The sequence below is a fragment of the Melopsittacus undulatus genome, chromosome 4, assembly GCF_012275295.1.
Source record: "Melopsittacus undulatus isolate bMelUnd1 chromosome 4, bMelUnd1.mat.Z, whole genome shotgun sequence".
In the NCBI taxonomy this organism is placed as follows: domain Eukaryota; kingdom Metazoa; phylum Chordata; class Aves; order Psittaciformes; family Psittaculidae; genus Melopsittacus; species Melopsittacus undulatus.
In genome coordinates this window covers 57139116-57151979 of record NC_047530.1, presented here as the reverse complement: position 1 = coordinate 57151979, position 12864 = coordinate 57139116, and the positions used below count along the sequence as shown (strand labels likewise).

The window sequence follows — 12864 nt, the reverse complement described above, 5'->3', positions numbered from 1 at the left end:
TTGTCAGGGGATGTTTCACATATTGAACAACACCTGGTTTGGGGGTGTTAATTTTTTTTTTGAAGTCTTTTTTTAAATGTAGTGTTTCTGAAGGGGATCCTGGCAAGTAGATATGAGCCACCAGCCTGAGCCTTTCTTCATTTCTTTTGTACTGATGCTTTTGAGTCTATGCCTGTGTTAGCATATTTCCTAGGGAAGTGGCCAAGAGAGGATTATTCACACCTTGGATAAAATTTACTATTTTATTAGCAGTAGCTTCAGTATCTCCAATTTTCAGCATTTGGTGAAGGTGCAGAATTAGCCTTTTTTTTTTTTTTTCTCTAGAAAGCCTTTGCTTGTATTTCCATGTGTAGCTCTTGTTTCCATGGCATCAATCCTTAAGCTTGAGAAGCATAGGTGGGAGCATTAGCCAGTGAATAGGTGTTAGGAACCTATTCTGTTGTGCTGTGCTGTTTGGCTGTGCTCCTGTGTAGGGCTCTGGCTTGTGGCAAGGATAATGATACGGCATATGGTGATTCTTTATGCATCTTTACAGTCAGGGTTTAAAGCTTTGCCTGTTTGCGGTATTGTGGAATAGAAGACTTGATGCAGTCCTGGTAGTGCTCTTGCAAAGGCATTGCTTTTCCTGCTGCTTCGTCTTGATTTTTCTCAAGATGAGGCCATGCTGGAGTGCGCTGTGACTTGAATTATTTTTCTTGCCCTGTTTTCCCAAGTGCTTTTATGTCTTGGCTGAGCAGCTCTATCCTAAAGAGTCTGCTTTGTCTTCTTTGCCGTTGTTGCATTTGGATGGTACTGACCAAGTGCTTTCACATCACAGCTGTGGTATGGGTACATCATGAGTAGCAATGATTGCAGCGTTTATTTGTAACAGAATTGTTCAAGCTAGTCTGTGTGTCAGTCTTGGGTATTTTGTTTTCCAGTAAATGCTCAACCACAGTGAGCTGAGTACAAGGACTGTTATTAGGTTCTATGGTTTTATGTTACACAGACATTGAGGTGATTGTAGCTGTTTCTCTGGCCATAAAAACTATAAAGTTGTACACTCACAAAACTACATAAAATTTTGATGGTATGGACTTTTCTAATATAATTGAGCCTATGCTTATGCTTTATATTTTATAATTGCAAATGTACTTCTAAGAAGTAGAAGAATGTGCTTATTAATTTTCTCCAGCTCAGTAGTATATGTAATGGGTAAGCAGGTGCAAGACAGTGAACCAGATACAGGATCTGAGGGGATTGCTTGTTTCAATTTAAAACTTGAGGGCACTCAGCAGAATAACTCTGTGTTAGGTGTCTGTGTTATGTCAGACAGTTACGCCAGCAGTGACATTGCAAAAGAATCCAGTTGTAGAGACAAGTCCTTGCAGTAGGTTCTTGTTACCTACTGCATGTTACCATCGTTTGTGAAGAGCTTAGGAAAGCTTAGTGAATGCTGCTGTGTGATATATGCTAAAGTAACTTCGATATCTGACATGCTCACAGCAGCTGCAAGGAAGAAAAATACATTGACTATAAGTTTGCTTTGAAAAGAAATTTATAACTCATTTCCATCACTAATGAGCTCAGGAGAAAATGTTTGCATTGGTTTCTTTTTTTTTTTCCCTGCAGCTTATGAAAATGAAACCAGCCTGCTGCTAATAGAAGAGCTGAGTTCTATGGTATTTTGCTCTGTTCTAGATGAATTACCATAAGGATCATACTGTTTCAGGTTTATCATGCTGAGTCTGTATGCTTTGTGCAGTTCTTCGGGGATCATCTGGAAAAACAGTATAGATAAGAGAAGTCGAGATCTTCATCACCCTTTCAATTCCCAGCTGTCTCTGCATGGCTCCGATATTGCAAAGGCTTAATCTGCATTTGCTCAGTGCCTATAAATAGTCTTGTTGGATCCAGTGGATGTTGTCAAGGGTGTGATGTTTTTTGCAGAACTGTGTCTTGCTCCTAAGGATTGAAATGTCAGTGGTGACTGCATTTTGAAAAGAAAATGCCTTTTTATTAACAAAACAGACATACCTCCCTCCCTCCCTCCCTCATGAAGCCCCTTAGTGAGACTACAAATGAAATTTCATTTAAAAGTGAGAGCACTTCAACCTGGATTCTGCACCCTACAAATTGTAGTTGTTTGTTTCAGGTTAATTTTTCATTTCCTGACGTAATTGTGGTTGTCTTCCTTCTGTTAAGCAGGTTCTCTTTAATTCATCCATATTTCCTTTTTCAGATCGCATGTGGCTCAGAGCATAATCTGGCAGTAGTTGGTAAGTAGATTAATTTTATATCAACTCCTCTCACCTTTTTTCATGTTTAAGTAGCGCAAGATGAAAGAAAAATATGCACATCAAACATACCGAGTGATTAAGGGCATTGTGTGCAGCAGAAAAGAGGAAAGTAACATATAACTGTGGAGGAAAGAAGAGAAACCAGTATCATAAGTGGTTATGATGAAATGTGCCCTTATTGACCAGTCCCTGTAAGAAGAGAAGGATCCGTACATCAAACAGCAAAATACATTTGCAAAATGCTGCAGTCTGTTTTAGAATGGAGCCATTGCAACAATTCAAGCTGCAGACTTAGAGTAGCATCAAGCCAGTCAAAAGTATCTTTGGTTAACATGGAAATGTTCAGTGAAATAAATCCTGGGTCTTCTGTTGTTCAAAGCTTGGAATATCTTTAAAACGTCAGTCACTGGTAGTGGGGCTCTCTAGTGGGTCGTAGTATAATGCAGCTGTTGTAATGATTACGGAATGTCAGTGGAAAAATTTAACTTTGTGTACCAACTCCAGGAGCAATCGGATTGTTGCTTTCATGTGATGAGCTGATAACTGAAGTTTGATACATTATTGGTATTATAAATGCATGTTTAAGAACATTTTAAAATGTTGATTTTTCAGGTGCTTTATAAGGGAAGTCAGCATAATTATCCTCATTAATAGACAGGGTGAGAGAGATGAAGAAAGGAATTCTGTACTCATCAGAGCTGGAAATGAAATGCTCTTCTAAGTTTCAGTATAGCACTCCATCCACACAAACATTTTTGACTGCTGTGGCTGATGTGTTGAGATGTTAAGTAAAGATTTTTTTTTGATTTTCTTAAAGTGTGGTATGACAGGTGTGGAAAAAACAGCTATTTGGCACCCAACCTGCATTCTGTGTCCTAATTTTTATGGTACTTATTTAAACTTGTTGTCTCAATGAGTTTAGTGAGAAGTCAGAGAAGTAGTGTTCTGTCTATGTAGTAAATTTTCATATGTACTGTAGTATATTTTCCAATTATCCTTCTATAGTTAAAACCTGCAGAGAACTTGTGAAGCTCTGCTTAGTTTATAGCAGGCTTTAAGAAAAGATTTTTCCTTTAGCTTCTCCCTACTTGCTCAGTGTCACATGCCTGTATTAATTGTCAGGCTGATGCTTCTGAATGTCAACTGAAGAGCAATCTTGTTTCTTGCTGAATTGATGAAGTGAAAGTGTACTGCTAGCAGATTCCTCCAGTGTACATGAAAGCCAAGCACTGAGTTTGAGCAACCTTCTCTCTCCTTATGTCCTTTTAACCTTTCTGCCTTCTAGGCAGAAATCTCTGGAAAAAAAATGGGTAGGGGAAGGAAATTCCAGAAGAGTCACAATAAACTAAGAGCTTAGCATATGTAAAGAACATCATATGCCTAAGCTGTGGGCTACACTTACTGACTTCAATGGGAAAACTACCAATGCTGGAAGCCAGTCAGTTTTATTTTAGGGGACAACAAGGATATGATGTTACAATTTTTTTTTTAACTAAGCAACTAGAATACATTTCAGTCCAAAAATTAATTTTTACATATGCTTTTAAGAGGTTGACTTTTTAGAGTATTCCGTGGCAGGATTTCTCTCATCACTTGTCATTCTTAGTTCAAAGCTGTCAACTGTTATATTCCTTAAAGATATCACACAGACTTCCCTAAATATGTCTACTTGATTGTACAATTTTCTGATAACTTATCATTCACACAGAGTTTATTTAGGACAACTATCTCATCAGTTTCATATTTGATTAGTAAATGCTTGAATGATAGGGTTTAAGACTGAAATAACTCAAGTTCAACATGAAAGGTAAACTGAAAAAAAAAGCTTTTAGCAGCGTAATATTCATGTCATTATTTCTGATTGTATATACAAATGGGTTTGTACTTTTTTTGCTGTATCATCTTTTAAATAGAAACATTTTTAAGAGAGAGTTTGGATAGATTTATGACTCATTTCACAAATGCTGAAGTTTTGTTCCAGTCGTCTTGCTGATACAAACTGATTTCTAGGGCTAGCAAGCAGTTTTTTTCATGTTACTTTATATGGTCTGCATCCATTTGTATTTTTTAGTTGTTTGAATTCTCTTTTCTTGCCTTCTACTGAAGTCAATGCCAAGTTTGGCTATTTCTTCACTGTGGTGGCACTGACTCCTTTTTTTAGTGGGTTAATCGGAAGAAATTCAGTTTTCATTTGGTTACGTGGTGAATTTGATATAAAGGAAAAGGAGTTGAGGGATATCTCCGAACGTATCTGTTTCTAAACTTGATGAGTTAAACATAACAATTAGTACATGAAACAGTGTAAACATCTTCACTTCTAGCTCTTGGTGAAAACACATTTTTGTTTTGGTTTGGGGTTGTCCTGTGGTTCTAATTCTAAAATTTGCAAGTATTGTAATACTTCTTGTGTTTGTGTCACTTCTCCCTTGAAAATGAAATCCCTGCCTAATAAGAATAAACCTCACACTCTTCATCTCAATTAAGGATTTATCATCATGGGAGCCAGCATATTTTTGACTAAAAAATGAATAGTTATTTAGTAAATGTTGTATAACATATCTGAAAAATATCTTCCAACACCGAAAACTTGTATGAACTTACAGGGGAAAACACAGACTGGCTTTTCAGCCTGAGTGTAATAGCTGCATTGTGTACCACTGAACTTCATGATATTAAGACAGGATCTTTGAATGACTGAGATGCATAAGGGAACTAAATCATTGTGACAAAGTTGAGCTTTTCCAGGTTTGGGAGTCTGTAGTGTTTGCAACACCGAAAAAGTAAGGAGGTTTGATTCTTACCCTAAAAAGCATGTGATTAAAAATGGCATTTATGGCATTTACTGCTCACCACTAAGACTTTGATCCTCCTTTTTAAAAAAAAGAGAATAAATATCTTTTAAGAGAATGCTTAGCATGCCATATGTAGCTCATACAGTGCTGCAACTTAAATAAGGAACATTAAACATGCAGAAATAGAGTAGATATAAAATGTATGCCTGTCCTGACTGTAACCACAGGGCACAGGACGGAATGCCCTGAACAGCCTCCACATGCAAATGTCTTATTTTAATGAAGTACAGAAATTTTATTCAAGCCCTCTTGAAGTAGTAAAAAAAAATAAAAGAAGAAAAAAAATCATTGGCAAAACCTTGGTAAAGCGTAATGTCCCTCTTTGATCTTGCTTTTAAGTCATTTCCTCAATCTCTATGAACCAATAAAAATCTAAGAGGAAGATACTAGAGGAAGTGTAGGGAGAAGTGCTTGTTTTAAAAGCAGTTCCAAAAGCTGATTAGCTTCAGTTAAGTCTAGCTTTAAAGCAGCCTTCAAAATGGTATTTGAGTCCCCTTGACTGTACATTTATAAGAAGTTACTTCTTACCTGGTCTGTACATGCCTACAGCACTGCAGTGGCTGATACCAAATCTAGCTAGTGATTTTTCTGCTAATGCAATGGGTAACTTGGACACTTTAAATATTTTTGTGCATTTGGAAGAGAAAGACATGGACCTTTCAAGTAAACAGTTTCAGGTATGGTGTTTTAAGTGGGAAAAGTGTTTAGACGCACAGCTACTTCAAATAGTGCACATGGCATTTCCTTACACTTTCATAATCAGCATGGTAAATTCTGACTTGTGATCAGGTCTATATTATTGTCTTCCATAGAGGATTTAAAGATAGTCCACAAATCCCTGCTGTGTAGTCACACACTGCAGAAGCAGTTAGTGCAGGTGACAATGGTACAGCAGTATTCACAAGAAGAATCTGGGCTTTATGATTACTGTTGTTGTGCAGTTACTCCCTTGATACTTGTCTCTGTCTCTCCACGGAAGCAGAAATGACATGTGAGGAGACAAGTCCCTGTCTGATCACGTTGATCCCCATTTCAGTGTGTTCAATACAACAATGTTCTAATATAACATTTTTAAGATAACTTCTCAACTTTCTGCTAAGTAATAGGCCCATCCAGAACAGAGTTAATTTTGTCTTCCACTGCCTTTTATGTTTGTTGCATTTTAGAATGTGTGATCTTTTTCAGGCTTCTGTCTTCTGTGTGGCTTATGTGCAAGCACTGCTGTAAATATCATGACACGGGCAATCACATCTCTCTGAAGCTGCAGTTTATCCAGTTGGAGAGTAAACAGTAATAATAAATTTAATGGTAGAATAGTCTTTGTACAAGACATAAGGATAAAATATTCCTCCACTCCAATGGCAGGTCCTACTTCAAGTGCTCTGAAGTGTGCAGTAGCATTAGAGGGGCAGTAAAAGAAGTATTTTTCCATGAGCTGTTAAAATTTGCTCTTATGTTCTTATGCTGGAACAACATAGCAATTATGAGCTGGAAAATAAATGTGATTAAAGTGATCCCAAACTTAGGAAGCTGACGATACAGATCCTAAAATAATGATGATGTTAATGCCATCCCAAACACTTTGGTCCCACATTTTTTAATAGAGGTTCTTAGATGGGAGCCACTACCTCTTTAATGAACAAGGTCATGTTCTTTTAGTGAAGTCCCGTGATTGCAACTAGCTTATTGTATAAAGCATCATTGAGGAAGTACTGTAACAGGTTATGAAAGGCATATTCCTATGGCAGAGTGAGCACCAATGGCAAGAGGAGACTGTGCAGGCTGATGGACGGAGCTCTGTGTTATGCTGACAGTATTATTTAGATGTTCACAGCAGCCCCACGAAAAGGCGGATGTAGTCATGTGTCTGACATTCAGTGCTGGGGGACTCAGCAGTCTGTCATAAAGAGGAAAATCATACATTTTCTCTCTGCCTTTTGATATTGCTGTAGTATTTGGAGGAATCTTCAGCATGCACAGTGGGGGGCACTGGTGTTCAGCAAGGGGCCTCAGTCTACTGCTCTGCTGCTTTATTTATTATGCATGAAAACTCCCAGTGCAGCCAGGGTCTCCATTGTAAAGGTTTCCTGGCAGACCAGCATGGAGTCATGTTGCAGCATGCTGGCTCTTTGCATTGCAGCACTGATCACATTTTCTGCTTATTAAAGGGCACCTGGCAGGACTTCGAGTAACCATCGCTGCTGTCATTTTCATGGGGGTTATGTGTCAGCATTCTAAATTTGTTCCCTGGCACAACCATTTTGTATGTCATGTAGCTCTTAGTGTGGCTTTGACTGTTAAAACAGCTCTTTAAAACATAAATCACTTCAGTTGTATTTGTTGTAAAGAAAAAAAAAGGCAGCCGTGCTCCTATCGTTAAGTGAGCACCCGTCTTAGGGCTTTCTACAGAGCTAGGTACAGAGCCCATGTCAAGCTTTCCTGTCATGTTTAGACACAATGAGCCCTAACAGTGCTGTTCACTTGTCTTTTTGCTTTGTGTTTTTTCTGTAGAATATTTCATCCTTCAGGCAAACTAATTGTTCCTCTGGTAAAATAGAAGCTGAAAGTGAATTTGAAATGTCTGATTTTTTTGTTGTTTTCAGCAAATTACCCTCACAGAATTGGAAACTCTGATCTCTGAGATTCTATTCCAAGGGCTAATGGAAAGCCAAGCTGCCAACTATTTTATGAATTTGTGGGTGTAAGGTGATGGGAAATGAGGAAATGTTAATTTCAACATTTGGAAAAGGCTTCTAATGGGGCTAAAAAAAGTTTTGTAACAACCAAGTTGTCTAAAGTCAGTGGTCACTGGTTATCATAGAATCATAGAATAGTTAGGATTGGAAAGGACCTCAAGATCATCTAGTTCCAACCGCCCTGCCATGGGCAGGGACACCTCACACTAAACCATAGTTATAGGAAAGGGTGGATATTTTCCTGTGGAAAGCTAATTAGATCCACAATAAAAATTGGATCACATTGACTCCCCTAGAAAGAAATTCCAGAGTTTGGGATAAGGTCTTGCTGTACCGCATCTTCTATGACTGAAATGAAGTCTATATTTTGCAGCTACCTCCTCTTCCAGGCTTTATCACTGTTTTGGGTGATTTGACTCTGCAGAATGTTTTGTTCATCTTCCTGTTTTCTCTGTGTGGTGTGTCAATTTAGACTGTGAAATCTTGGGAATAAAATCTGCCTCTTAGTGTATTTTAGCACTGCCTACCATAATGGGACCCGATTATTATCACATTTTTTTTTAGTGCTGCATTACAAGTAATAGTAGTTGCAATCATTTTCCTTCCCCTCAGAGAGGCAATTTTAAGATATAATTAATCGTGGGGGTGGGGGGGGGGGTGTCTATCTTAATTTATATCATTTAGCATATAAACAGGTAATAATGTAGTGCTTGTCATTTTGTGTACAGTGTGGTTTCCTGTTGGTACCAGACAGAGCTGCTTGGGCTCTGAACATAAAAGCTGTTATTCTTTCTGTAGAAAAGCTCACAGTTCATGTAAAATTTTTAATTGAACTTTGCATATCACTGTGGTCTCAGCTTATAGTTTGTAGTTGAGCTCTTGTGCACCAACTGTCATTGTGTTTCCTGCGAGACACCATATCACATCTACAGGCATAATTCTGCTGTGTCAAGAACCCTACAAAAGATGGGTAAGAGGCAAGCATGCGGTATTAACCTCTGCTGACAGTTAAAACCATCTAGCTGGAACTATGAGTGGCAGTTAGAGGAGATAATTGTCGTAGGAAGCTAACAAACAACCAGCAAATGCTACCAAGCAAGCATTTTACTTGAAGCAGAATGAGTAGAGAGCTCTTGCTTGCAGATATTGGTGAAATGGAAAAGTCATTCCACCTATTTTTAGAAGATTATGGAGGATGGGAAGACTTAGAAAGTAGGAGCTGCAGTACAGATGTATGCAGTCCTTGGTCAGAGGGTTCACTGGATGGATACTAGGTATTTAGAAAACAAACTAGGTTTTATTGTATTTGTTTACTTGGAGGCTATAAGTGAAGCAATTACTTTAAAGTAGGAGAAAAATATATCCAATATATCTGTGGCATATTTATCTCAGTTTTCAAGGGAGCAGACAAGACTAACACTAGTCACCCTTGTTCACCAAAGAGAGATTAAGCATTTGTTGTCTATAAGTAAGGGGAAGGACAAAAGTCCATGGCTTCAGGGAGTCATTTAGAGCACACAGGAAAGGTGCTCATGAAGGAAAATCACAAGGCTAGCAAAGCAGCTGAAAGCATTTGGAAGAGCAAGAAATTAAGGCTTCAGTACTGCCCTACTAACCAATGCCTAAGTAAGCTGTGCTGAAATTCTGGGCTCTGTACACATAACAACCTCAACACTTAAACTTTTACAAGTATCACTGAGTAGAAACTATGTGACTTAAGGGTTGGCAGGAGGGGCAAGGTGATTTAGAAAGGATATTTAGAATGCTGATGTGAGGAGTGCCCTTACACTGCTGTGGGATTTTTGCCTCTTCAGAGGTGAACATCTTGCTGCACAGCCTTGGGTTGACACCCATATGTTCGTGTGTACTCACCATCCACCTCCTTTATGGCACACTAAGAATTTTTTCTGTCAGTGTACAAATACATGTTTTAATTACACACTCTTAAGTGAATACTCTCTGAAGCTTTTTTCATCTGATATTTTGTGTGTGTGTCTCTCTTACCTTCTAATGGGCTAATGCCAACCTCATGAAGTTTAGCCATGACAAGTGCAAGGTCCTACAGCTGGGTGGGAGCAATCCCAGGCACAGCTGCAGGTTGGGCAAAAAGGAAATTCAGAGCAGCCCTGTGGAGAAGGACTTGGGGGTGTTGGTCACTGAGAAAGTGAACATGAGCTGGCTGCAGTGTGTGCTCACAGCCCAGAAAGCAACCGTATTCTGGGCTGCATCAAAAAGAGCGTGACCGGCAGGTCAAAGGAGGTGATCCTGCCCCTCTACTCTGCTCTCGTGAGACCTCACTTGGAGTACTGGGTACAGTTCTGATGTCCTCAGTGTAAGAAGGACATGGAACTGTTGGAACAAGTCCAGAGGAGGCCAAGAGGATGATCAGGGACTGGAGCACCTCCCATATGAAGACAGGCTGAGAAAGTTGGGGCTGTTCAGAAGAAGAGAAGGCTGCGTGGAGACCTCTTAGCAGCCTTCCAGTATCTGAAGGGGGCCTACAGGAATGCTGGGGAGGGACTCTTCATTAGGGACTGTAGTGATAGGACAAGGGGTGATGGGTTCAAACTTAAACAGCAGAGGTTTAGATTGGATTTAAGGAAGAAATTCTTTACTGTTGGGTGGTGAGGCACTGGAATGGGTTGCTCAGGGAAGTTGTGAATGCTCCATCCCTGGCAGTGTTCAAGGCCAGGTTGGATGAAGCCTTGGGTGACATGGTTTAGTGTGAGGTGTCCCTGCCCATGGCAGGGGGTTGGAACTAGATGATCTTAAGGTCCTTTCCAACCCTAACTATTCTATGATTCTATGATTCTAATCACCTTGAGAAGATAATATATGATGAACTGATTCTGGCTCAAATATTTCTTGTATATATTACAGCAGTGGTTTGCTAAATTAAATGTTTTCTAGGAAGGCCACCACATGATGCCAGGAATTCATAGGATCATAGAATGGTTCAGGTTGGAAAGGACCTTAAGATCATCTAGTTACATCACCCTGCCATGGGTAGGGATGCCTCACACCAGACCGTGTTGCCCAAGGCTCTGTCCAGCCTGACCTTGAACATGCTTAGTTCTCTTCTCCTTTGTGCAAATTTAGCAAGTAGTATCTTACACCATCTGAAATACTGTAGGTAGCTTTCTGCTTAATAAAAACATTTGAATCAGGGATTTTTTGTTTAAGCTTTTGAGATTGGCTTGATCCTGAGTTTTTCATAAATGCACATTTCGAAGTCATCTTTGCTGACCAGTTTTTTAATTTGGCAGTGCGTTTTGGTCACGTTTTTCAATTGCTCTCTTTTACCTATGAAGGTCAGAAAAATCTCTTAGAAGCTGAAGTCAGAGATGCTGGCAGTGACATAGGTCTGAGAGATGATGCTGTAAGGATGTATGTGAAATGTTCCAAAGCTAGTGATGAAACAGGGACATTTCTGGGACAATACATGTATCCCCTGTATGGCTGTAATTGTGCAGGTCTAACACATGTACCAAAGCAGAAAGTTTCTACACCAGTGTGGATAGGGAATTGTTCCTCCAGCTTCCCATAAGGACAGATCCTCATTTTCCACTTCAGGCATTAGGATTTTGAACTTGAAGGTAATGGAGAAAATGTGGCGGTATTAGCTGGCAGGCAAGATTGTTCTACTTACTACTAATAAAGAAGCCATTCAGGCTTGCAAGACTGGAGCAAGATTTCAAGGTGTAAGACTAAAGTATTTTATTAAAACCTATTGGCTTTAGAGAGGTGAGTATTAAAAAAAAATTAGGGCAAAAAAAGTCAAATCAGGGCTGAAAACAAAAGTTGGTGTATTGGTAACAGTCAGCCTTTACCCCTCCTTACTTTCCGGACTTGTTCCACTCAAATGCTTCCTTATGGAAGGGAGGTAACAAAGTAATTAAAAATAAAACATGCTTTGGAGGCTCATTTCACCTTTGTGCTATTTCCTGTGCTTCTTGCAGAGTCTCTGAGGAGCAACTGGGCTAAACAGGGGCTTTTATTATTTCTGAGAAATAGCTTCCCATCATTTTATTTTTAAACTGCTGGGCTTATTTGAACAGTGAGAAAGTGAGAAGGACTGAAAGCGGTACTGAGCGGGCTTCAGGAGACGTTTAACACAGCACATTTTGCAGAGCAGTGAGAAGAGTTGATATATTCACGCTAATCAAGTAAATCAAACGGGAATCAGGTCAAGCATGTTATAGTTGTTTACGGCACAGTTTCAAACATAACTCTAGTTAGCAGCAAGCTGAATGAAGTGAGAGACAACTGCTACATATAAAGATCTTGGTGCCCATCAGTCTTTGAGGAGTAGAATGCCTGTGTTGCCTATGTATTTGATCATGATAGCTGTAAACTTGCTAAAGATGGTAGCACATCTATCAGTGTTCTGGAAAACAAAGAAACCCAACTAGCAACAGTCACAACACCCCCTTTTCCAAAACTGTAGTGATTTTTAGAAACAGTATGCTGAGTCCTTCCTGATAGATTTTTTCAGATGAAATAGTGACATTTTCCCTAGCTTAATATGTGTTCTGGTCTACCTACTCCTCTCCTCTATAAATCTAATGGAGAAATTACATTGAGAAGATAATATATGACATATTGATTCTGGCTTAAACATCTCTTGTATATATTATAGCACTGGTTTGCTAAATTAAATGTTTTCTAGGAAGGCCTGCATGTGATGCCAGGAATTCATCTTACAGGCTTAGCTCTCTTCACTCTCCCTTTCTGCAAATTTAGTATCTTATTATGTCCCCGCTCTGTAGCCTTGTATTGGAACACAGATTACTATAAAGTGATTATCATGGGGAGCACTAGCCCAAGGCAATAGGTGGAAGAGGTGAAACTGCCAAATGAGCTGATAAAGAGGACGTGAAATCCAATGTTTAAGGCTGCCCATATACATTGGTAATATTAATTTGTTTTTGTTATGGGCTGTTCTGTGAGTGTGAGATTACACCCAGGGAGCCTGGCAGCCACATTTGCTCTTTTGTGCACCTTCTTTTTAAACCCTTTTGGCCAGCTTGTGTGATG

General features: G+C 39.3%; 1 protein-coding gene across 1 annotated transcript in view; it reads left to right on the top strand.

The window, feature by feature from the left end:
- The window catches only part of SERGEF (secretion regulating guanine nucleotide exchange factor), a 154527-nt gene that overhangs the window by 80417 nt on the left and 61246 nt on the right, over positions 1 to 12864 (top strand). Inside the window, 1 exon segment of the mRNA XM_013130036.2 lies at positions 2222 to 2258. Within this exon segment, the coding sequence (XP_012985490.2) occupies positions 2222 to 2258 (37 nt within the window).